Source organism: Capra hircus, chromosome 13 (assembly GCF_001704415.2).
Source record: "Capra hircus breed San Clemente chromosome 13, ASM170441v1, whole genome shotgun sequence".
NCBI classification, from domain to species: domain Eukaryota; kingdom Metazoa; phylum Chordata; class Mammalia; order Artiodactyla; family Bovidae; genus Capra; species Capra hircus.
The window spans coordinates 7279672-7305254 of NC_030820.1; the positions used below are offsets into that span (position 1 = coordinate 7279672).

The 25583-nt window shown below is 39.8% G+C and overlaps 1 protein-coding gene across 1 annotated transcript in view; it reads right to left on the reverse strand.

Moving 5' to 3' along the window:
- SEL1L2 (SEL1L2 ERAD E3 ligase adaptor subunit) overlaps positions 1-25583 on the reverse strand; it is a 126659-nt gene that overhangs the window by 64042 nt on the left and 37034 nt on the right. The window contains exon 3 of the mRNA XM_005687826.2: positions 13540-13708. Within this exon, the coding sequence (XP_005687883.1) occupies positions 13540-13708 (169 nt within the window). The remainder of the gene's footprint in view (positions 1-13539; positions 13709-25583) is intronic.

Sequence of the window (25583 nt, forward strand, 5' to 3'; positions counted from 1 at the left end):
ACCACTTGGGTCCTAGGCAATCTTCTCATTGGCTGTCATTTTACAGATGAGTTGGTTTATGCACAGAGCCTATAATACTTCTCAGAACTACATAATATGCAGAATCATGTGTTAAACACAAAGTTATTATCAAATGATGAAAAATTTGAAAAAAAGGTCCAAAATACATTTTAAAAATAAATTTATTGTAATTGTTTAAAGTATTTTATAGTTGTTTCTTTATAGTAATACTTCATTTACCTGACTCTTGAGAAATATGTTTCATATAAATCATTTTCCCCATTAGATGAATCATATCTCTTTTTGACTATTTTCTGGTGTAAATCCATCTAAAAAGGGTACAATATATTCTTCCACCTTCCCCAGCAGAAGATAATGAGCGTGATTTAACCAGGTCTTGATGATTCAGAGCATCATTATACACACATGATAATTCCCAGTCTGGTTGGTTTGGACATGATTATGTAAGAAGACAATGCTTATGGGAGGCCTTGGATAATGGAAAGACGTTCAGTGGTGAGGAGGAGCAGAAGGGGCAAGAAAAGAAAGTGGCACGCTGTATTCATGTCCTCTGGGGTGGACAAGAGTGCCTGCTGGAAGTGGCTGGGTTGACACTTCGGTGTACATGGTAATTTGTAGCACCTTAGGTCACTGATTCCCGAAGGGTATGTAGGATAATTTTTTATTGGAGTGTAGTTGCTTTACAATGTTGTGTTAGTTTCTGCTGTACAACAAAGTGAATCACCTATCAGCTCAGTTCAGTTCGGTCACTCAGTTGTGTCTGACTCTTTGCGACCCCATGCACCGCAGCATGCCAGGCCTCCCTGTCCATCACCAACTCCCGGAGTTCACTCAGACTCACGTCCATTGAGTCAGTGATGCCATCCAGCCATCTCATCCTCTGTCATCCCCTTCTCCCGCCTTCAATCTTTCCCAGCATCAGGGTCTTTTCAAATGAGTCAGCTCTTCGCATCAGGTGGCCAAAGTATTGAAGTTTCAGCTTCAGCATAAGTCCTTCCAATGAACACCCAGGACTGATTTCCTTTAGGATGGACTGGTTGGATCTCCTTGCAGTCCAAGGGACTCTCAAGAGACTTCTCCAACACCACAGTTCAGAAGCACAGATGTATACATATATCCTCTCCCTTTTGAATGTCCCCCACCCTCACCACCATCTCACCCCTCTAGGCCATCACAGAGCGCTGAGCTGAGCTGCCTGTGCTGTGCAGCGGCTTCCCACCAGCTATCCATTTTGCACATGGCAGTGTGTATATGCCAATCCTGCTCTCCCAATTTTTTCTCACCCCATAAAATAATTTTAAGTGGTACACACACAAACTTTAAAACTTTGATAGTTAAAATACTTTATACTCACCTGTAGATTCTTTTTATGTCAAGTGATGCTAATTTCTATTTTTTTTTAAATAACCGTGAACTATTTCAAACATACAAAAAAAGTACAGAAAATGAAACGTACCTCACTATCACCCTCCCAGCCTCACACACAGTTTAACGGATGGTAACATTTCGCCTCACTTGTTTTATGTATCAATTGTAAGGAAACAATGTACAGATACAGGCAAGCCTCCTCCCAACAACCCTGGCCCTTGTTCCCTCTTCAGAGGTGGCTATTTTCCTGAAGTTGCTGGGTAGCTCTTCATTTATTTATTTGGTTGCGCTGGGTCTTCCGTTGCTGTGCACAGTCTTTCTCTAGCTGTGGAAAGGCTACTATTCAGTTGTGGTGTGTGGGCTTTACGTTGCTGTGGCTTCCCTTGTTGTGGAGCGCAGGCTCTCGGACGTGCAGACTTCAACAGTTGCGGCATACAGGCTTGGTAGTTGTGGCCTGATGGGCCCTAGCGTACGCCGGCTTCAGTCGTTGCAGCAGGGGGGCGCTCAAGGGCTCTAGAGCTTGGGTTCAGTAGCTGTGGCACACAGGCTTAGTCGCTCCGTGGCGTGTGGAATCTTCCTGGACCAGGGGTCAAACCTGTGTCCCCTGCATTGTCAGGCTGTTTCTTCCCGCACCACTAGGAAGGTCCACTGTGTAGCTCTTTTACTACATATGTGTACCCAATGTTATTTCTATATATAAGTAGCATCATACTATGTATACTTTTGCAACTAAGTGTTTCACAGTTTGAGATTTATTCATCTTGATTCAAGCAAGCTTCATTTATTCATTTTAACAGTGCCAGCTGTCTGGTCAAAATTCTTTGTATGAATGAAAGTGAAAGTGAAAATGAAAGTGAGAGTTGCTCGTGTCCGACTTTTTGTAACCCCATAGACTATGCAGTCCATGGAATTCTCCAGGCCAGAATACTGGAGTGGGTAGCCTATCCCTTCTCCAGGGGATCTTCCAGACCCAGGAATCGCACCGCGGTCTCCTCCATTGCAGGAGGATTCTTTACCAACTGAGCTATCAGGGAAGCCCAGTTTATCTATTCATTCCTTCATTATTTCTCCTAGGCCTTCCATGAACATTCAGTTTTTCCACTTGTATGCTACCAAAAACAATTCTGCAATGAAAATCCTCGCGCACATTTTCTTCTACGGATGTGTGAGAACTTATCTAAAAGTACATGTGCAGAGTGGGATATATGCATCTTAAACTTTACTAAATATTACCATATTGCTGTTCAAAGAGGTTGTACCAAACTTCACTCTCACTCTCTGATATATGAGAGTTATTGTTTCTTCACATTCTGGATCACTCATGGGGTTATCTTTTAGTTTTGCTAATCAGTGTGAAATCATTATTCTTTGCTATTGAATTTGTTTCTTCAATTATAAGTGAAGTTAAGTATATTTATTGACCTTTGGTTGTTTTCCTTTTTTGGGTAAATGGCAAGAAATAAATGTTGGTGAGGGTGTGAAGAGAAAGGAACCCTTGTATACGGTTGGGAATGTAAATTGATGCAGACACTATGGGAAAAGGTATGGAAGTTCCTAAAAAAATTAAGAATAGGACTACCATGTGATCCAGCAATTCCACTTCTGGGTATTTATCCAAAGAATATGAAAACACTAACTTGAAAAGATATATGCCCCCATGTTTTCATCACTTCTGTATTCACAATAGCCAAGATGTGTAGACAACCTAAGTGGCCATCAATAGACGAACAGATAAAGAAGATGAAATTGCACCTCTGTCATTACATACCAAAATCCTCTGTATATATAAGACTGACTCTAGACTCTCTTCTATTTTTCAATCTATGTACCAAAACATCATTTGATAGGAAGAATTTAGTGGGACAAGTTCCCCTTATCATTCTACTTCAAAAGTATCTTGGCTATTTTTAGACTTGCTTTCACATATACTTTAAAATTTATTTTTTTTAATTGGAGGATAATTGCTTTACAGTGTTGTTGGCTTCTGCCATACAACAACACGTCAGTCATAACCATATATATACACACATATCCCCTTCCGCATGAGCCTCCCTCCCAATCTCTCCCCCCTCCCACCCCTCTAGCTCATCACAGAGCACCAGGCTGGGCTCCCTGTGTTATACAGCAGCTTCCCACTAGTTACCTATTTTTCACGGTAGTGAATATATGTCAATGCTACTCTCTCGGTTCATCCAACCCTCTCTTTCCTCTGCTACCTCCACAAGTCCACTCTCTACATCTGCATCTCCATTCCTTCCCTGCAAATAGGTTCATAAGTACCATTTCTCTAGCTTCCATATATATGAGTTGGTATATAATATTTGTTTTTCTCCTTGTGACTTACCTCATTCTGAATAACAGGCTCCAGGTTCATCTACCTCACTACAACTGACTCAAATTCATTCCTTTTTATGGTTGAGTAATATTCACTTCCTTGGTGGCTCAGTGGTGAAGAATCTACCTGCCAATTCAGGATATATGAGTTTAATCCCTGGGTCAGGAGGATCTCCTGGAAAAGGAAATGGCAACGCACTCCAGTATTCTTGCTTGGGAAATTCCATGGATAGAGGAGCCTGGAGGAGTCCAAGTAGTCACAAAAGAGTTGGATACAACTTAGTATCTAAACAACAACAATATTCCATTGTATATATGTACCACAACTTCTTTATCCATTTATCTGTCGATGGACTTCTAGAATGCTTCTATGTCCTAGCTGTTATAAATAGTGCTGCAGTGAACACTGGGGTACATGTGTCTTTTTGAATTGTGATTTTCTCAGGGGATATGCCCAGTAGTGGGATTGCTGGGTCATATGGTAGTTTTATTCCTAGTTTTTAAAAGAATCTCCATACTGTTTTCCATAGTGGCTGTATCAATTTACATTCCTACCAACAGTGCAAGAGGGTTCCCTTTCTCCACATACTCCTGCAAACAGCATTTATTGTTCATAGGTTTCTTGATGATGGCCATTCTGGTTGATATGACCTGATACCTCACTGCAGTTTTAATTCACATTCCTCTAATAATGAGTGAAGTCGAGCATCTTTTCATGTGTTTATTGGCCATCTGTATGTCTTCTTTGGAGAAATGTCTGTTTCGGTCTTCTGCTCAGTTTTCACAAATACTTTAAAAATTAGTTTGTCAAATATCGTGAAAATCCTCTTGATCAATTTTTAAGCTAATTTGACAAGATATACTATCTTACAATTTTGAATTTTCCCGTTCACAATCATAATAACTATTCTTTTATATATTATTCAGAAAGGTTTTACGCTTTTCCTTTTCTCGAACATCTTGTATATCTTTTATTAGATTTATTCTTAAGTATCTTTTACTTTTTATTGCTATTTTAAATAATACTTTAGTCATTTCATTATATTTTGCTTTTCACACATGATATACAGAAATGCTATTGAGTTTTATATATTAATTTTAAAATCTAGCAACTTTTCCAAACTCTATTAATTCTTATAGTTTAACAGATTTTCCTTAATTTTTCAAGATCAACATCATATCATTCTGGTGAATTGTTCTTATGAACACTATGTGCTGATGCTTTCTCTCTATTAAATGTCTTTACCTTGAAGTCTATTCTGTATACAATTAATAATAGCTTTCTTTCACTTAGTATTGCTTGAGATATCATTTCAGTCCTTTTACTTTAAGTCTTTTTGTGTCATGCTTAAAGTATATGTCTTCAAAATGGTATACAACTGAGTACAATATTTTTATTTTAATCTAAAGTTCTCTTGTTTTCACTTCATATTTTCTTTCTGAGCTGCATTCAGGGAAATTTCTTCTGAGCTTTTCTTATTTCATTAATGTTCTCTTCAACAGTATCTAATTTTTCTGTTTACCCATCTGCTCTCTTAATTTAAATGAATATGCTTTTGTTTTTCCTTAGTTTTATTTGGTTCTTTGGCACAGATGCTCATTCATTTTTCATGATGCCTTCTCTTTTTTCTTATGGTTTCTTAATCATTTAAAAATACGTTTATTTCATAGATTTATTTTCCTAAACTTGGGGGGTCTATGCCTTATATGTTGTGTGTGTGGGTGGATGCATGTACTTGCAAACTGACTCTCGCTGAGTAGAATTTTTTTAACTTGGTTCATTAAAATTTTTTTTCATGAAAGCTTATCTCCAATAAGGTTTTTAATGTAGAAATTGTGGAAATGTTTCTCCAAAAAGTGATTTTGTGTTGCTTCTGTCAGGTTTCCAGATTTATCAACTTATTGGTGGAAGGAAATTCATATATGTGAACATATTGGCTTGAAAAGCATTCACAAAAGTACTGGGTGGCATAAATTCAAATCCAAATCTATATAAGGTGCAGGAATGTGGTGTAAGTTTTCTCCAGGGAGATGCTTTTCCCTGTGAGAGCCCAAGAGGAGGAACAGCTTCCTTGATATTTGCCTATAATGGTGGGTGGTTTGTTGGTATTTCCTAATCTCTTCTTTCACTGTATACACACCTTTGTGAGACTCTTCGCTTTACTCATAGCTCTTCATTCCAATTCTCTTGTCAAATTCCTTATGTCTATTTTATTTACCCAGCCTGGGATTAAAATTCAAGGCTCATGCATTACCAGCTCTGATCACATCTTGCCAAAACATCAATTTACAGGCTTATTTTTCATTATTTCTAGCACCTGGGGATTTCAGTTTATTTTGAGCCCAGCTCTGCATTTAAAAAGAGTTTTGGTATACTTTAGGTGTAAATTTTAGCTATTTGTAGCAGTAGGATTTTTATATTGAATTAGATCACCATTTTGCAGAATAGGAGAGCTTCAGTGATTTTTAAAAAATCAATTTATTTGCAAAATGTGTTGATTCAAAGAAAACTTTCAGTAAGTAATAGGAAAGCTATTAAAGGGTACACAGATTGGGTTCCCTAATAACCAGACTTTTGGGGGGTTAGTTATTAAGAGGTAACCTTGGGTATCTGGGGGAGAAATTGGATTGGGCAGAGAGAGAGAAGCTATGATGCAGGCCTGTAACAAAGAATAAGCCTGACTCCACAGTGCATCTATTCCTTTAACTCTAAGCCTTGTGCTCTGTTGCCTGTACTTTTTCAAGCTGGCTCTGCACCTTTCGTAATAGAATGTTGCCTGTAGCCTGAAACATACTTGAACGCCTATTCTCAAGTTTCTGGTCCTTAAAGGCATAGCACGTTTCCATTCATATAGAGTTAAAAAGTTGCAGAATGGAAAATAACAATTGTCTTGCTGGAGGATAATAGGTTTATAGGAACATTGTCAAAAGATCTGCTTGGACAGCTGCAAGAATAAAGGATTCCTCCACCAAAAAGTTTTCAACAAGTCATACTTTTCCCGTTTTAATGCAAAAGAAGCCTGAGTTCTAACTCAGGTAAGATGGTTCTTTGGAACATTAATCCACCATCTTTTTGGTCGCTGATTTTCTGAATAAAATCACTATTCCTCACCCTAGCAACGCTTCTCTTGATTTACTGACCTGTCACATGGTGAACAGGACAAGTTTGCACGTGGTAAAAAGCCCAGTAAAACCCTTTCTTGATCACACAGGGTGCTCTGGAGTTAACATGTCTCTTCTAGCTTGTCCCAATTAGGCTGACATGGTCAAGGCTTTATGCGCCTAAATTGATTAGTCATTAGAAGTGGGCTTTTCCTGGAAGGAGGCATAACCGTGGGTTATGCAGTTGTCTGCACAATGACACCCTACTCCAGTGTTCTTGCCTGGAGAATCCCAGGGACGGGGAAGCCTGGTGGGCTGCCGTCTATGGGGTCGCACACGACTGGAGCGACTTAGCAGCAGCAGCAGCAGCAGCAGCACCTAAGATAGTCCCTGAAGGAACTGCTGCTGAAGGCTGTCTGTGAACCTTGTTGCCTCAGCAACTGGGCAACAAGTTCCCCATTGAAGAGAGAATCTACATGGCACTTCCCAGTGTCCTCCACATACATTCCAAAGTCAATAAAGTTTATTAAATGGTAAACTTAGCCTAGCTGGTCACAGACTACAGAAGTGAGAAAAAAAAATGTGGAGACTAGCTTAAAGTAAGATTCTAAGACACTGCCCCCTGCCAACCAAGCATGCACGAATGATATGGTCTGATCACCAAAATTAATGAGGATTTCATTCCAAGAACTGCCAGGAAGGATCTGGTCAGGAAGGACAAAGAAGCCGGTGTTCCAGTTTCCTGCAGGAATAGGCTCCACTGTTCCCACTGCATGATTAATTATTGATTTGTCTGGCTAACAATTTAACAAAGATAATTACTCTATTAGACTCAATTCTGACTCAGAAGGAAGTATTAATTGTTGAAATTATAGTGATAAGATACCCTGAGAGAAAATGAGCATGCCATTAAAAAATTGTAATGGGATGTTAAAGGATTGTGTTCAGCCCTGAAACATGATTCAAATGTACTCTCAAAATGTAAGGCTTTATTGCTATTATTCATTTATTTTTTGGTCATGTCACACAGCTTGTGGGATCTTAGTTCCATGACCAGAGATCCAACCTAGACCCACTGCAGTGGAAGCACCAAGTCCTAACCACTGGACCACCAGGGAATTCCTAAGGTTTTATTATTTTTATGTAGCACCTATGTTATAGAGCTTGCTGAACCTGAATTCAGAAGATCTGAGTTTACATCTTAGCTCTGTACAGGAAGAATTCAACTCAATTTAATTCAGCAAATACTTATTCATATTAAGTATGACAGACACAATGTTAGGCATAGATCTTGCCTTGAAGTAAAGGGAATACAAATGCTATTGGTTCTAGTTTCAACCTCCAGGAAAAGGAAAAACTGGTAGTGGACTGAAAATTGGTAAATAGTTCCTCTACTTTCAAGATGTGGAAAAACACATTCATATTCTAGAAACAGCTTGATGTCAACCTCCTTAAGTTCTAATTTTTTGAACAAATTTTTATACGCAGTTTATGACCTTGAGTTAAGGAGATATGATCATGAAGAATTAGGAAGTTGTTTGGGGAATATTAGGTTAAATCTCATTTTTCTTTTCTGAAGTCTGAGGAGTAGCATTTATATAAAACACCTATAGCCTATGTTTTATGATATCTTATGCACAAAAAGGTGAAAAGGAAACTGCATGAGAATGAAAATTAACAGTGTTTTCAGCCAGTTCTATAACCATGTATGCCCTCCCAAGTGGAACAGTGGTGAAGAATCTGCCTGCTGGTACAGGAGACACTCGTTCAATCCTTGGTTTGGGAAGATTCCTTAGAGGAGGAAATGGCAGCCCATTCCAGGATTCTTGGTGGGGAAATCCCAAGGACAGAGGAGCCTGGTGGGCTACAGTCCATGGGTCGCAAAGAGTCAGACACGACTGAGCGACTGAGCACAATAACCGTGTGTAACCCATGCTCCTGGCTCATTTTACAGCTTGTACACCTTCTGTCTAAGGAAGGTTTACTTCTCCATGGCTTTCTCTACTTTATTAACTGCTAATTCTACCGTTTCCTGACACCAGGCTTCTGTGTGGGGTTGGAGAAGGGGGACAGGAGAGGGTGTTTGCCTATTTTCTGTCTACCAATGCTTATTAAGGCGTCTTCCCAGACAAAGGCAGTGCACTCTGTATAAGGCATTCTCATAATTAAAATTTTACGTTTTCAACCTCATCACATGTAGATTTTCATCTGTCATCAGTGGGTAAATATAATGCTGGAGATTTATGGTGGATTATTGTGGGCTCTAGGCTCTAAACTTGGTCCTGCCTTGTTACCCTCTACAAGGATTTGGATAAAAGATTGATAGGCATGCTCATCAGAAACTTGAATGACAGAAAACTAGGAGAGTTTGATTGATATAATAAATAGGTTGAAATAATCCCAAATGAACACAATGAAACTAATAGACATAACTGTAAAATCTTTCACTTAGATTCAAAACTTTAGATGAACACAAAAGGATGAGGAGAGACTTGGTTGTGATGGGCGGTTTTGTGTTTCTTCTTGGTGAGGATATAGTCCCCAGTTATTAAATTCAACATGAATCTAGTTGTTGCTGTGACAGTATTTAACAGCCACATTTAAATAAGAGAAGTTATCCTAGATGATCTGGGTTGATCTGATTCAAACAGTTGAAAGGCCTTAGGAATGGAATTGAGGTTTCTCTGAAGAAGAAAAAATTCCAGCTGTGAACAGCAGCTTCAGGTCCTGCCCAAGAATTCCTTTCTGCCCTTGTTGATAAACTGCCCCATGGATTTTGGACTTGCCCTGCCAGCTCCCATAATAATCATGTAAGCCAGTACCTTACAATAAGTCTTCATATATATATCACCTACTGGTTCTTTTTTTTTTCCTGGTTGAACCCTGATTGATACACTGGCATAGTACTTTTAGGTGAGAAAAGATTTCAGCTTGCTCTAACTTTGTCACGGATCATCACTGGAAGTGGGTGCCAGAAACAGCTCACAGAATCTTAGAAACAATGAGCACACGCCACAGGATTGTGAGGATGGGGGCAACAGCTCCGTGACTGGAGTCCACATCCATAGCAGGATTATTCTGTCCAGCTCCAGCTGCCTAAGATCACCATGCGGAAGGGATTTTGGTTTAATGTAAGTTAAGAACTTTATAAGAAAGAGATACCTTCAATAACGTCACAGGCTGCCCTGAATGACGCAGTGAGCTTAGTCGCATGTATTTAAGTAGGAGCTGCTATTATCTGCCTGGAATATCTGATGAAAGATACTGGCCGAGATGACCACTAACGTTTCCTAATTCTAAGATTCTATAATATTACTTTTAATAACTATGCTTCTAATGCATGCCACTTAAAGTCCTCCTCCTTTCAGTTAATGCTATTTAATTCCCCTCGTTTAAAAAGTCTGGTCGTCTTCTGATTGTCTTTCTAGAACCATTCCATCCTGCTCTATGCCCACATGGGTTCTTCAAAGGACTCCTTTGTCCTCAGGCTTCTGCTTAGATTTGGCCGAGAGGCATCACCTAGAAGCCTGAAGGATAGGAAGAGAGTTAAGTATTCCCTGGTTTCCCAGGTCTTGGTTGTTATGGGCTGGCTTTGTCCTTGACCTAAGGTCATACTCCTGTTAGAGAGCCCTCTCCATACACCTCTTGCTTTCTTTCTCAGCATCACTGTAGCCACTGCTGCCCTAAGACCCTTCAGATCTAGGGGTGGTAATGAGATTGCTGTTACTATACTGGGGCAGGGGATTACTTTGTGGATTCTCTACACTCTGTGTGCCCTTTCAGAAACAGGCCCTTGATTAAACTTTACTTATTTTCTTGGACTCTGAAATCACTTCAGATGGTGACTGCAGCCATGAAATTAAAAGATGCTTGCTCCTTGGAAGAAAAGCCATGACAAACCAAGACAGCCTATTAAAAAGCAGAGACATTACTTTGCCAACAAAGGTCTGCATAGTCAAAGCTGTGGTTTTCCTAGTAGCCATGTATAGATGTAAATTTAGACCATAAAGAAAGCTGAGTGCTGAAGAATTGATGCTTTTGAACTGTAGTGTTGGAGAAGACTCTTGAGAGTCCCTTGGACTGCAAGGAGATCAAACCAGTCCATCCTAAAGGATCAGTACTGAATATTCATTGGAAGGGCTGATGTTAAACCTGAAGCTCCAAGACTTTGGCCACCTGATGTGAAGAACCAACTTATTGGAAAAAGCCCTGACTCTGAGAAAGATTGAAGGCAGGAGACGGGGATGACAGAGGATGAGTTGGTTGGATGGCATCACCGACTCAATAGACATGAGTTTGAGTAAACTCCGGGAGTTGGTGATGGACAGGGAGGTGTGGCTTGCTGCAGTCCATGGAGTCGCAAAGAGTTGGACATGACTGAGCGACTGAACTGAACTTATATGATCCAATTTAAATGTGTCATTTATATCCTGTAAAAATCCTACCTGATACTTCAAGTCACATGCATGTCAACATTTTTATGTCCTATATAGAGCCAACTCTTCAACTGAGCAGTGAACCATCTTTTGGAATAAATATGGGAAAATACTCTTAAAATATTAAGATTTTAAAAATTTAAAATCTTTGTCAAGGCAAGACTCATAAAGATCAAGCAGAGAATAGAATCAGTAAGAGTCTTTCCAGCTCTAAAACTAACCCCTCTCTCTCTTCTGGAATCCCTTGGTTCTCAGTTTCTAATTATTGCTCTTATTAGTAGTAATCACTTTCCAATACTTATAATCCTTATGCCAGAAGGAAACACTTTCTAATTTATGTAAATCTTTATGAATGGATGTTATGACTGTTGCAAGACAGGGCTTCTCAAATGTTCTTGAAACGTTTATAAAGTCAGTGATGAATGCATGTACACTCCCTAGAGATGTGGAGGAGAGGAAAACATTCTTTTAAAGTCTTAGGTTTGATAATTCAAAATGTGAATTTTGAAATATACTGTATACATTATACCATTAGTTCTAAAATGAAAATATTTTCAATGATTATATTTACAATTATTTATTCCCCTTAAAATAATCAAGTAAATTTTGTGCTCAGGAAATTGAGCATCTTTGCCATTTAGTTCAATATTTGCCCTCAGCCATTTTGAGAAGCATGGGATTAAAAGCACTTGTCCCATGCTTACTTGCAAAATACTGTCCACTTACTTTGTGAGATGCATATGGTCCCCTAAGAGCTAGAGGATTTGGGCACCAAACTAAGTTCAAATCCTAGTTTCCCTATTAAATAATGGTTTTATACTGTTAAGAAAATTACTTTATTTCTGTGTTGCAAGTTTCACATCTTATAAAGTGGAAATCATATAACCTATCTTAAGTTGACTAAACATTAAAACAATGTGGGAGATGCTCAATTAGAGTTAGCTTATTATTTATTATTATTAGGCATAATACAACCAGTTCCATATAAGGGAAAAGGATCTCATTTGAAGGGTGGCCTTAGTTACTCTTTTAAAAAGCAGAAGCTCTCTTTATCAATCTCTACCTATCTTATTTGCCAAATTAATCAATGATTTTCATATCTTCTATCCAACTTACGGACTGACATCCACAGCATATTGAATGCTTTGCGGCTAGTGGGATGCTCTTTTGTATAGGTGTTACTTCTGTTTCCACCTTTTGCATATTTACCAAAGATCAAGAGTGCTTATTGCCAAATCTATTTGCATCAATTGTACTTGTTATTATAATTACAGAATTTAACCAAACAATATGCAAACTTACTAAAATAAGTGCAAAAAGAAAATGTTTCTATGTAAAGTGATCAAAATATTATGGAAAAATGTGATAAGGAGAGCCGCTAAAAGTTATCAAATTTAATTGTAGGTAAACCATTTATATATGACTGGGGGGGAAGTCAGTAAATATCTGGAAGGATTTTGCTCATAGTTGTTCCATAAATGTTTTTAGCACTTTGTTTCATTAAAAATCTGAGATGGGAAATCATAGATAATAAAGTTTGAGTGTGCTTTATACTGGAAATACCAATCTAAATAAAAGGCAGGCCATGTTTCTATGTCAAAAAATGGTCCAATTTATGTTTCAGTGTTTATAACTTAGATTTAAAATAACTTTAAGATATGTACATATCATTTTTATAATGCCATTAAAAACTGGTATTCTTAATTTTTCTCTGCCAAAGAAGATTCCTTCTCTTACATAAGATGTTAAATGATAGACATTCATACATATTTGTTAGAAGAGAGACAGCTTTCATGTACCACACTGGAATGTTGAAAATGTCATAAGTTTTGCAACTGAGTACCAGTTAGCTCCTGCACACAGAACCTATGGAGACATTATTTATATTTTTCTAAATTCTTCTTGCACCAGAGAAATCTATCAACTAATCAGGTACGGCTTTACTAGAGAGAGGTTTAGGTTGCTAGAACAGAAAGAAAGGGTACTGTATTAACTTCAGTTTTCTTTAGAGAATGAGAGTTTCCACTAGCAAAATATTTGATAAAAGTTTTATTCACCTAATTATGGATTTTTTTTATCCATGAGTCCTACCTTGCTTGTTATCATTGGTACAAATTCCAAATCAAGTCAGGGGATAGAAGCTAACAAAATTTAAGGCTTTCATGGGTATAAATCTTTATGACTATATCCCAAGATTTCTTAGAAAGTAGGTATAAAATTTGATTTTAAATTACATGAAGTCATTTTAAATTTATATGTGAGAGGGAATTCTACTTACAATGATCTTCATTTCTTTTCCAGAGATCTTTATTTCGAATTCCTTTTCGTCTTAGTTTATGATGATTTTTCTTATTTTCTAAGAGATTTTCTTTTTTACTGATTACATTAATTGGTTTTCTTTGTTCCAATACATTTGATAAATATTGTTTGACTTTGTTCACTGATACCTATAAAGAAAAACATTTTTGCTCATTTTTATGTGTTTTAAAATGAAACAAGAGACTCTTTAAAACTAGATTTATGAGATATAATTCATATACTATAATATAAATGTATAATTGTACATTTGTTTATTTATGAAAACATTTAATGTTACTTTTTGGCCATGCCATGCAGCATGTGAGATCTTAGTTGCCTGATCAGAGATCAAACCTGAGTCCTCTGCATTGGAAGCCCAGAGGCTTTAATCATTTAACATGATTCAACAGTCTTTAGAACAGTAACAGATAATGTGCAATCATTACCATAGTCAACTTTAGAATATTTTTTATCACTTCAAGAAGGAACCATGAATCCTCCAACTGTTGCTGCTGCTGCTGCTGCTAAGTCGCTTCAGTCGTGTCCGACTCTGGGCGACCCCATAGACGGCAGCCCACCAGGCTCCCCCGTCCCTGGGATTCTCCAGGCAAGAACACTGGAGTGGGTTGCCATTTCCTTCTCCAATGCATGAAAGTGAAAAGTGAAAGTGAAGTCGCTCAGTCATGTCCGACTGTTGGCTACCCCATGGACTGCAGCCCACCAGGCTCCTCCATCCATGGGATTTTCCAGGCAAGAGTACTGGAGTGGGGTGCCATCACCTTCTCCACCTCCAACTGTTACCCTCCCTCTACCCCTATCCCCTTTACTCCCAGCCTGAAAGTGAAAGTGCAATCTCTCGGTCGTGTCCGACTCTTTGCGACCTGATGGACTATAACCTACTAGGCTCCTCCATGGGATTTTCCGGGCAAGAGTACTGGAGTGGGTTGCCATTTCCTTTGAACCCAGATCTCCTGCACTGTAGGCAGACACTTTACCGTCTGAGCCACCAGGGAAGTGAATCCATGGACCATGAATCCTCCAACTGTTACCCTCCGCTCCTATCCCCTCTACTCCCAGCCTCATGAAACCACTAATCTGTGTTCTGTGTCTCTACACAGTCCCCTCTTTGGGACTTTGCTGTGAATGAAATCATATAGTATGTGAATTTTTGTGACTGACTTCTCTCACTTAGCATAATGTTTCCACATTCAATTCTTGTTATAGCTATCGTCACTTCATCCCTTTACATGGCCAGATATGATTCTTTATATGTATACACTACGTTTTATTTACCCATTTGTCCACTGATGGACATTTGGGCTATTTTTACCTTTTCACTATTATGAATAATGCTGCTATAAACATTCATGTACAAGTCTCTGTATGGAGACTTGACTTTATTCTTATCGTAAGTTTGCCATATTTGGCAAATAAAAATACAGAATGCCCAGTTAAATCTGAATTTTACATAAGCTGCTGCTTAAGCTGCTGCTAAGTCGCTTCAGTCATGTCCGACCCTGTGCGACCCCATAGATGGCAGCCCACCAGGCTCCCCCGTCCCTGGGATTCTCCAGGCAAGAATACTGGAGTGGGTTGCCATTTCCTTCTCCAATGCATGAACGTGAAAAGTGAAAGTGAAGTTGCTCAGTCGTGTCCGACCCTGTGCGACCCCATAGATGGCAGCCCACCAGGCTCCCCCGTCCCTGGGATTCTCCAGGCAAGAATACTGGAGTGGGTTGCCATTTCCTTCTCCAATGCATGAACGTGAAAAGTGAAAGTGAAGTTGCTCAGTCGTGTCCGACCCTGTGCAACCCCATAGATGGCAGCCCACCAGGCTCCCCCGTCCCTGGGATTCTCCAGGCAAGAACACTGGAGTGGGTTGCCATTTCCTTCTCCAATGCATGAAGGTGGAAAGTGAAAGGGAAGTCGCTCAGTCGTGTCTTTGCTACCCTATGGACTGCAGCCCACCAGGCTCCTCTGTCCATGGGGTTTTCTAGGCAAGAGTACTGGAGTGGGGTGCCATCGCCTTCTCCAGAATTACATAAGCAATGAATTGTTTTAAAGTGTGGGTGTCCTCCCTGGCTTGGGGAGATCCCCTAGAGAAGGAAATGGCAACCTACTCCAGTATCTTGCCTGGGAAATCCCATGGACAGAGGAGTCCATGGGGTTGTAAAGAGTCAGATACAACTTACCAATAGACAACGAATGGACAAATATTATATGTTAACCAATGGGCCCACAGTATACAATGGCTCAGAATCAATAGCCAGGTCTTCAAGTCAATGTCACCTCTACTTTATGCTATCATTCAGGGATCTGGGCAGACAGAGGCTATGCTAGCTTCAATATGAGAATTCCAAGATTTCCCTGATTTGACTGATATCTAGCAGACAGAAAGGGAAAGAGCACAGAAGATCTACGCAGAAAGTTTTTGTTGTTGTTTGTTTTTGCTTTGTTACATTTGACTTGCTTTGTTCAATTTTCTTTTATAGGCCAGACCTAGAAGTGGCAGACAGTGTTTTCAGCCACTTTCCATTGGCTGAAGCTGTCACATGGCCCCACCTAACTGCACAGGGAGCTGGGATATTTGGGTGTCATGAGGAAGAGAAAATGGATTTTGATGGGCCTACAGCATCTGTGATACAATGGGATTATCATGTTATTGCTATTAAAAGAAAGTTAATTTTCAACTAAAAAATAGCCAACAGCTAAGTTGAGGAGGCAGTGAAGCTTGGCAAATGCCTCTGATTGTCTTCTGTTGCTATCTCCTCCTTTTACAGAGGCTGTTTCCTGATTTTCATTCCTTTCTCACCCAGTAGGAGTGGGCAGAACCACAGCCAGCTGGAGCAAGTATCAGGGAGCCCCGGCAGACAGAGAGCCTTCCTCTAAATCTTAAAAGATTATATAATTCAACAGCAAGTATTTATTCTCTATCTCAGACCCTGTTCTAAGATCTGAGGAGATAGCCATGAACAAAAGTATTCTCTGTCCTCATGAAGCTGAGGTTCTGGTTGGGAAGAAGAGTCAACTGATTAAAGGAGATTTAAAAAAGCTAGAGTAAAAGGGATGGAATTGATTGAAGTTGGTGTTTTTGACATGGATGGTAAGGGACAAATTCTCAGATAGCTTTTGAGTAGACCCCTTTGTGGGGAAGTAGGGAGTTAGTCATACAAACACCTTGGAAAGAGAGTCCTGGAAGAAGGAATAGCAAAGACAAAGGACTTGAAGCAGGAGGAAGCAGGGGTGCAGTAAGACAGCCCACTGAAGCGGAATAGGGTGGTGGGTAAATGAGAAGACAGAGTGGCAGCTCTGAGATCACCCTCAGGATTGCCCATCACATTCTGTGTGAAGCAGAGACCCGGGGAGTGTTCTGAGCAGAAAAGCGATCCTGACTTAAATTTCTAAAGGACCACCCTGGATACTGTGTAGAAGATACTCTACATTGGAGAGAGAGTGGGGAAAAAGGAGACTGCTGAAGTAAACTGGGTGAGAGCTGATGGTGGCAGTCAAGTCAGAAGATGGTAGATGGAAGTGATGATAGTGGCTGGTTTCTGGATATGTTTCAGAGGTATCGTTGGCAGGATTTTCTGTGGAAAGACGATTCATGTGTATTTTTAGTTTTTAAACAGAAAACCCAGTTTGAAGTATGTTTTTAAACTCCAAGTTTGAAGTATGTGCTTTGGAAGTATGTTTTTAAACTTCCAAGCCCCATTAGAGACTGAATATAGCTCTTGATCAGAGTGGCACAGTGTTTTGATAATCTCTTACTTGGCTCTGCTGCCTCTTCACTCCCCTGTCTCCTGAAATTCATGCCAGATGAGCTTTTCTTAAGGATCCATTTGAACACATCACTGACCAGCTCACAAGCCCTCAGTCCTCAGTGACAACAGGATAGAATCAAAATCCATTGCACAGGATCTATGACTGTTCAGAGTATGGCCTAAAAATGTCACAGTAATCTTATTTCTTACTACTCCCACACCTGCACGAACATCTGCAACAGCCAAACTCTTCTATTCCCTGTTCCCCAAATAGAACAGGTTCTTTCCTTCCTCCCGAAGACCTTGCTTATATAGTCTTCATTTCTCCCTCTTTCCTGTTATCCCAAATACCACTCCTGTCCCCAGACCCAACTCAAATTCCACTTCTCTCTGACCCACAGTGATCTCCCTCTCCTCTGACCTTGTGATAGCGTCCCTTCTTCATAAGCAACAGCTGAGATTATTCTACGTCATGTATTTCATGTTATATCTGCTCAACAAATTCCAGATGCACTGTAAACTCTTTAGTGTAGTTCTCATTTCAAGTAGAGTGTCCTGAGTAGAGGGAATCCTGATGGATGTGTGGGTTTCCTTATTTGGGGGAAATCCCTTGCTTTCTCAAAGCACAGGAAGAGTAGGAACATCTTTCGAGAGAAACTAAATGATTTGTGAGCTTGGAGGAAAGAAGGTTGAATTTATCTCACATTTAAATCCTACATTTAATACTAATTTATTTGTGGCTAGCTCATGTTTCTTGTGCCTGGCATGTTCCCTTGTGGCTCAGACGGTAAAGAATCTGCCTGCAGTGACGTAGACCCAGGAGACCAGTTTTGATCCCTGGGTTGGGAAGATCCCCTGGATAAAGGTATAGAAATCCACTCCAATATTCTTGCCTAGAGTATTTCATGGACAGAGGAGCCTGGGGTCTCAGAGTCGGACATGACTGAGCAACTATACTCTTTTTCTTTCATGCTTCTTGTGCCTAGAGACATTTCCAAAGAAGGGCCAGTCCTATGGTTTTTTTGCCTGAAAGCAAAACCAAACAAACACACAAGTAAAAAGAGTCCTGGGATACAGGATGCATATTGAATAGCTTTGTGTTTAAAAGAGTAAGGTATCCTGAAGAGGCTAGTGATTTGACTTAAGGGCTTATTCTGTTTTGTTTGGAAGATAATTAATTGGTTTTATTCTTTAAAAACACACAACTTTACATTTTAAACACAAGAAACTTTGCTTACTTGTTAACATATAAACAGATAACTGTTCATCCAAATTGCTCACATCCCCAAATAAATGTACTACAGATTTTAAAACTATTATTTTCATTCCCTTCATAGTATTTTCTGTTCACCACTAATTAAATGCTTCTAACTGTGGGCAAGTTAACTAACCTCTCTGTGACTCAGTTCAGTTAAACTATTAAATGTAAATGTAAAACAGAAATAATAACATTGCCCTGTGAAAGTGAAAGTGTTAGTCTCTCAGTCGTGTCCGACTCTTTGCGACCCCACGGGCTGTAGCCCACCAGGCTCCTCTGTCCATGGGATTTGGGGGGCAAGAATACTGGAGTGGGTAGCCATTTCCTCCTCCAGGGGGTCTTCCCCAGCGGGGTCTCCTTCATTGCAGGCGGGTTCTTTACCATCTGAGCTGCCAGGGCCTACTTCACTGGATAATCATGAGGGTCAAATAAGTTCATGCGTGTGAAGATCCTTTTACACGGGAATAATAAGACATTAGGATAAATATTATTATTATCACTATTATTACATGGCTGTGTTTTAAAAGTTAATATTTCTATTTTTCTGTTTCAAATTCTAAACTACCAGGACCTAGGTATTCTGATTATTTAATTTGCTCTGTTCATTGGTGAACTATGACTTCAGCCTAGAAACTCAGTAAACATTGTTAGTTTTTTTGAAATATATTTCTTTTATCTCTTAAACAGAATACCCAGAAACCTTTTTACTAGTAGAAAACACTTTTATGCCATACATTTTCTGAACTAACTTCACTTAAAGTCGGGGAGGAGCAATTTTAGCATGTCCTAGGGCCCAACAGCTGCCTGGGATATATTTGATACTGAGTGTGAATTAGCCCCAAATTCCATACTAGTTCTTTAATAGAATTTTCACAACAGTAACATAACTAATGTTAATGGAACTTTATCAGCCTCATAAAATAGTCTTGGGTAGGCAACAGGTATAAAATAAGTAATGAACCCAATCTTGTTCTTTCTATACAAATCAGTGATTCATTCATTCAACACATTTATGCTTGGCATTCCCTAGGATTTGAACACATAGTGGCAAATAAGACAGAACTTTCTGATCTCATGGAGCTTTCATTCATCTGTGAGTAGACAGATAATAAATAACCAGTAAAAAAAATAAATGAACAAGTTAGTAGCAGGTATCAATACATGCTTGGAAGAGAATAAAACAAGGGGATGTAAAAAAGAGTGAAATGCAGAGAGAAGAGGGATTGGTGTACAAGTGATTTAGATTGGATGTCCAAGAAGCCTCATTGAAGAGGTGATTTTGGAGCCAAGAGTTTAATGACAGGTGTTTAATGCTTTTAAAGAAAGCAGTCCTGCATAGATATGGAATAGAGTATTCCAGGCAGAGGGAATAGTGAGTACCAGTGCTCTAAAGTGGGGACAAATGTGTATGTTCTAGCAATGAAAATAAGGCCCTAGTGGCTGAAGGAGTGTGAGCTAAGGGGAGAATTATAAAAGAGAAAGAGAGAGCAGTAGGGGTCATATTATGGAGAGACATGGTAAGGATTTGACATTTTATTCAAAAGACAAGAGGAAGACAATGAAAGGTTTTAAGTGAAAGGCTCTTATTTACATTTTAGAAAGAACGAACATTCTGGCTGACTTGTGAGGCTCAGATAGTACCAGATTAAGAGTGGGGACACTGGGAGCCCAGTCTGGTGCTCTGTGATGACCTAGAGGGGTGGGATGAGGGGAGGGGAGGGAGGCTCAAGAGGGAGGTATATATATACACATGCTTATGGCTGATTCACTTTGTTGTACAAAAGAAAACCAATACAACACTGCAAAGTGATTTTCCTCTAATCAAAAAATAAATTATAAAAAAAGAGTGGGGACAGAAAGCACAGTTTAGACACTATCATAGTCAACCAGGTGGTGGATGATGCGACTCAGGTGAGTGCAGAAGCAGTGCAGATAAACTACACGAGCAGATTCAGGATAAGATTTGGAAGTAGTGCAGATAGAGGCTGGATATAGGCTTATTCTGAATGGTCTAGTGGTTTTTCCCACTTTCTTCAATTTAAGTCTGAATTTGGCAATAAGGAGTTCATGATCTGAGCCACAGTCAGCTCCTAGTCTTGTTTTTTCTGACTGTATAGAGCTTCTCCATCTTTGGCTACAAAGAATATAATCAGTCTGATTTTGGTGTTGACCATCTGGTGATGTCCATGTGTTGAGTCTTCTCTTGTTTTGCAGGAAGAGGGTGTTTGCTATGACCAGTGTGTTCTCTTAGCAAAACTCTGTTAGCCTTTGCCCTGCTTCATTTTGTACTCCAAGGCCAAATTTGCCTGTTACTCCAGGTGTTTCTTTACTTCCTACTTTTGCATTCCAGTCCCTTACAATGAAAAGGACATCTTTTTTGGGTGTTAGTTCTAAAAGGTCTTATAGGTTTTCACAGAACTGTTCAACTTCAGCTTCTTCAGCATTACTGGTTGGGGCATAGACTTGGATTACCGTGATATTGAATGGTTTGCTTTGGAAAGAAACAGAGATCATTGTGTTGTTTTTGAGACTGCATCCAAGTACTGCATTTCAGACTCTTTTGTCCAAACTCTTTGGTCCGAACAGGACTGGAAAAGGTCAGTTTTCATTCCAATCCCAAAGAAAGGCAATGCCAAAGAATGCTCAAACTACTGTACAATTGCACTCATCTCACACACTAATAAAGTAATGCTCAAAATTCTCCAGGCAGGCTTCAGCAATATGTGAACCGTGAACTTCCTGATGTTCAACTGGTTTTAGAAAAGGCAGAGAAACCAGAGATCAAATTGCCAACATCAAAAAAAGCAAGAGAATTCCAGAAAAACATCTATTTCTGCTTTATTGACTATGCCAAAGCCTTTGACAGTGTGGATCACAATAAAGTATGGAAAATTCTGAAAGAGATGGAAATACCAGACCACCTGACCTGCCTCTTGAGAAACCTGTATGCAGGTCAGGAAGCAACAGTTGGAACTGGACATGGAACAACGGACTGGTTCCAAATAGGAAAAGGAGTACGTCAAGGCTGTATATTGTCACCCTGCTTATTTAACTTCTATGCAGAGTACACCATGAGAAACACTGGGCTGGAAGAAACACAAGCTGGAATCAAGATTGCCAGGACAAATATCAATAACCTCAGATATGCAGATGACACCACCCTTATGGCAGAAAGTGAAGAAAAACTAAAGAGGCTCTTGATGAAAGTGAAAGAGGAGAGTGAAAAAGTTTCCTTAAGCTCAACATTAAGAAAACTAACACCATGGCATCCGGTCCCGCCACTACATGGCAAATAGATGGGGAAACAATGGAAACAGTGGCTGACTTTATTTTTCTGGGCTCCAAAATCACTGCAGATGGTGACTGCAACCATGAAATTAAAAGATGCTTACTCCTTGGAAGGAAAGTTATGACCAATCTAAACAGCGTATTGAAAAATAGAGACATTATTTTGTCAACAAAGGTCCGTCTAGTCAAGGCTATGGTTTTTCCAGTGGTCATGTATGGATGTGAGAGTTGGACTATAAGGAAAGCTGAGCAGCGAAGAATTGATGCTTTTGAACTGTGGTGTTGGAGAAGACTATTGAGAGTCCCTTGTACTGCAAGGATATCCATCCAGTCTATTCTAAAGGAGATCAGTCCTGGGTGTTCACTGGAAGGATTGATGTTGAAGCTGAAACTCCAACACTTTGGCCACCTGATGGGAAGAGCTGACTCATTTGAAAAGACCCTGATGCCGAGAAAGACTGAGGGCAGGAGGAGAAGGGGATGACAGAGGATGAGATGGCTGGATGGCATCACTGACACAATGGACATGAGCTTGGGTAAGCTCCAGGAGTTGGTGATAGACAGGGAGGTCTGGCACTGTAGTTAACGGGGTCGCAAAGAGTTGGACACAACTGAGCAACTGAACTGAACCGAATAGGCTTGTCCCCCAGGCCAAAATTGAAGGTACCTTCTTGTTTTTTTGCTGAACCAGCTGAGCAGATGGAGATTCTAGTTTTAAGGGTGAAGGAGAATGGGGAGCCAGGAGGACTTGTGGAGGGGGGAATCGGTCTCACCCTCCACCCCTCCACACACATACCTGTACATGTGATCATGTCTCCAAATTGTGTGACTATATACATGGAAAACAAAAAAATGTTTTGGCTTTTTTTTGTTTAAGTGGGAGTGAGAGTCATGTTTGTCATGGAACGGAAAGTGAGCCTTGTTCCTTGCAAATAGGAGATACCAAGAAGTGAAAGAAAAACTGGAAGGGAAGGGCTCTTGCCTGTCAGACTTACTTTCCCTAGGGCTCAAAAGTCAGGGGTGTACCTTGCTTTTCTTAACTATCTGTGTCCCTTTTCTTTTTTTCCTGGCTTACATACTTCGAAAGAGTCACTGTTCCTGGGCACTGTGTAATGTCCTAAATTCTGCTCAGAAACATCTCTGGCAAAAAGCACATGAAAAGTAGGAGCTTACTGAAAGCAGAAGACAATGAGAGTGTGGCAAACCAGGACTAGCTGAGCACCTCCTCATTAGCGGCCCTCGTCCACGGGGAGCAGTGGGGGCTACAGGGCTCTGCCAGAGAGGGCAGAATAAGCTCTGGCAGTGCATCCACAGAAGATCTTGATCCAGGAGAACTTGGCCCAGTGTGTAGCCTTGCAGAAGCTGGTATGACTCTTCCCAAAGAAAAGAAAAAAAGCAATTTTTCTCATCTGCACTCAAAAGTCTGTAGAATCAAAAATTCTGGGGGTGAAGCCCAGCAACCTGTGTTTTAACAGGCCCCCCCGGTGTTTCTGATGCAAGTGAAAGTTTGGTAGTAGTGTCCTACTACCCTGCCCCAGGTAGTAGTGAAGAAGGTAGACAGCAAATTAAAATGGGATTAAAGTACACCAATAAAATAGTATAAAATTTTGATCACTTATCAGACAGTGACAATGTTTACACATATAGCAAAGACACATTGAAGTTAACATTGTCTGAATTACAGTTTTTACCAGGAATTTAAGTTAGATGGCTCAAGCTTTCTAGATCTTAAATAAAAGTATGCATATATTTGGGAAACAAGGACTGGTGTTTTAAATTTGAAAATAACACCGATTTAATAGTTTTTCTCTTTTAAAGTAAGATTTTACTTGAGATACTTCAAGTGAAGCAAAGATATTTTGGGTAATGATCTTTTTATTTTTCATTTTTCCTGGGCTATGTTCAGTTAAGAATATAAAATAATCTGAAAATACTTTTTTCTAACATGCCTAAGATTTTACTAAAGCAAATATGGCAATAGCCATCTCTCGTTAAAATAGCCACCCCTTTCAAAGAATAACTCATTCATCAGCAAAAATATTTCTTTCTCTTGGCAAGTTCAGTTCAGTTCAGTCCCTCAGTTGTGTCCGACTCTTTGCAACCCCATGAATCGCAGCACGCCAGGCCTCCCTGTCCATCACCATCTCCCGGAGTTCACTCAGACTCATGTCCATCGAGTCTGTGATGCCATCCAGCCATCTCATCCTCTGTCGTTCCCTTCTCCTCCTGCCCTCAATCCCTCCCAGCATCCGGGTCTTTTCAAATGGGTCAACTCTTCTCACGAGGTGGCCAAAGTACTGGAGCTTCAGCTTTATCCTCATTCCTTCCAAAGAAATCCCAGGGTTGATCTCCTTCAGAATGGACTGGTTGGATCTCCTTGCAGTCCAAGGGACTCTCAAGAGTTTTCTCCAACACCACAGTGGATCTCGCTGATTATTTTATCGTCTATTTGTACATCTACCTTCAAAAGTCACAGAATAACAATTGTAGACGGCAATCCAAGGATATGTGAGAAATGTGGGGAAATGGTTAAGTAGAAGGTAAAAAGGGAAAAGTAAAATAACGTCAGTGAAAGTGAAAGTCGCTCAGTCCTGTCCGTGACCCCATGGACTACACAGTCCATGGAATTCTCCAGGCCAGAATACTGGAGTGAGTAGCCTTTCCCTGCTCCAGGGGATCTTCCCAACCCAGGGATTGAACCCAGATCTCCTGTATTGCATGCAGATTCTATGATACTAGTAATATAGTGCTAATATAACATTCTACTAATCATTAGATGCATTATAAGTGTAGCTTTAAGAATTTAAGAGAACATTAAGAACTCATACATATTAGAGTATTTATATTCTGTATTTTTACATACAAGGAGCATAGCATTATAGTTAAACTTATAGCCATATTAGGTATTCATGGTACAGGGAATAAACAGGTTATTACAATCAAAAGGTAACCCTGGTAATCTGTGTTTCATCAGAGCTTTTTTCTCATAACTTTCACTAGTGTTTCTGTTCTGTCCCTTAAAAAGAAAGAAAATTCAGATACATGCTATAGCATGGATGAACCTTTGGCAAATTATGCTGAGTGAAATAAGCCAGTCACAAAAAAGACAAATACTGTTATGATTTTAAACACTTATATGAAGCACCTAGAGTAATCAAATTCACAGAGGCGGAAACTATAGTGGCGGTTGACAGGGGCTGGGAGTGGTGGAGAGTTGTTACCTTATACACATCAAGCTTCAGTTCTCAAAGATGAAAAGAGTTCTAGAAATTGGTTGTACAAAATATGAATGAAGGTACCTAACACTAATGAATTGTAGACATCGAAATTGTTATGAGAGTAAATTTTATGTTATGTATATTTTACAACAATTGAAAAAAACAAAACAAAACAACAACAACCTTGAGTTCTGAAACGCACTTGTTCCCAAGGGTTTTGGAAAAGAAACTGTGGTCCTTTAATGATGAGCCACCAAGTCAAAAGCCAAGTAGGAAAAGAAGTGAGAATGTGAGGGGGATGATGGCAGTAAAAGGTACAAATAGATCTGAGGTCCTGGTGGGACTGAAGGATCGACAGAGTAACTTAGAGAGTACCAGGTTGTCATTAAAGACTTAGAGACTTAAACGCTTGATTTGAAAAAGACATCGCTGAGCTTATGACCATGGGAGCAGAGAGAAGCGTGCAAATCTTGGCGCTGAAAGATCTAAAGAACAGAAT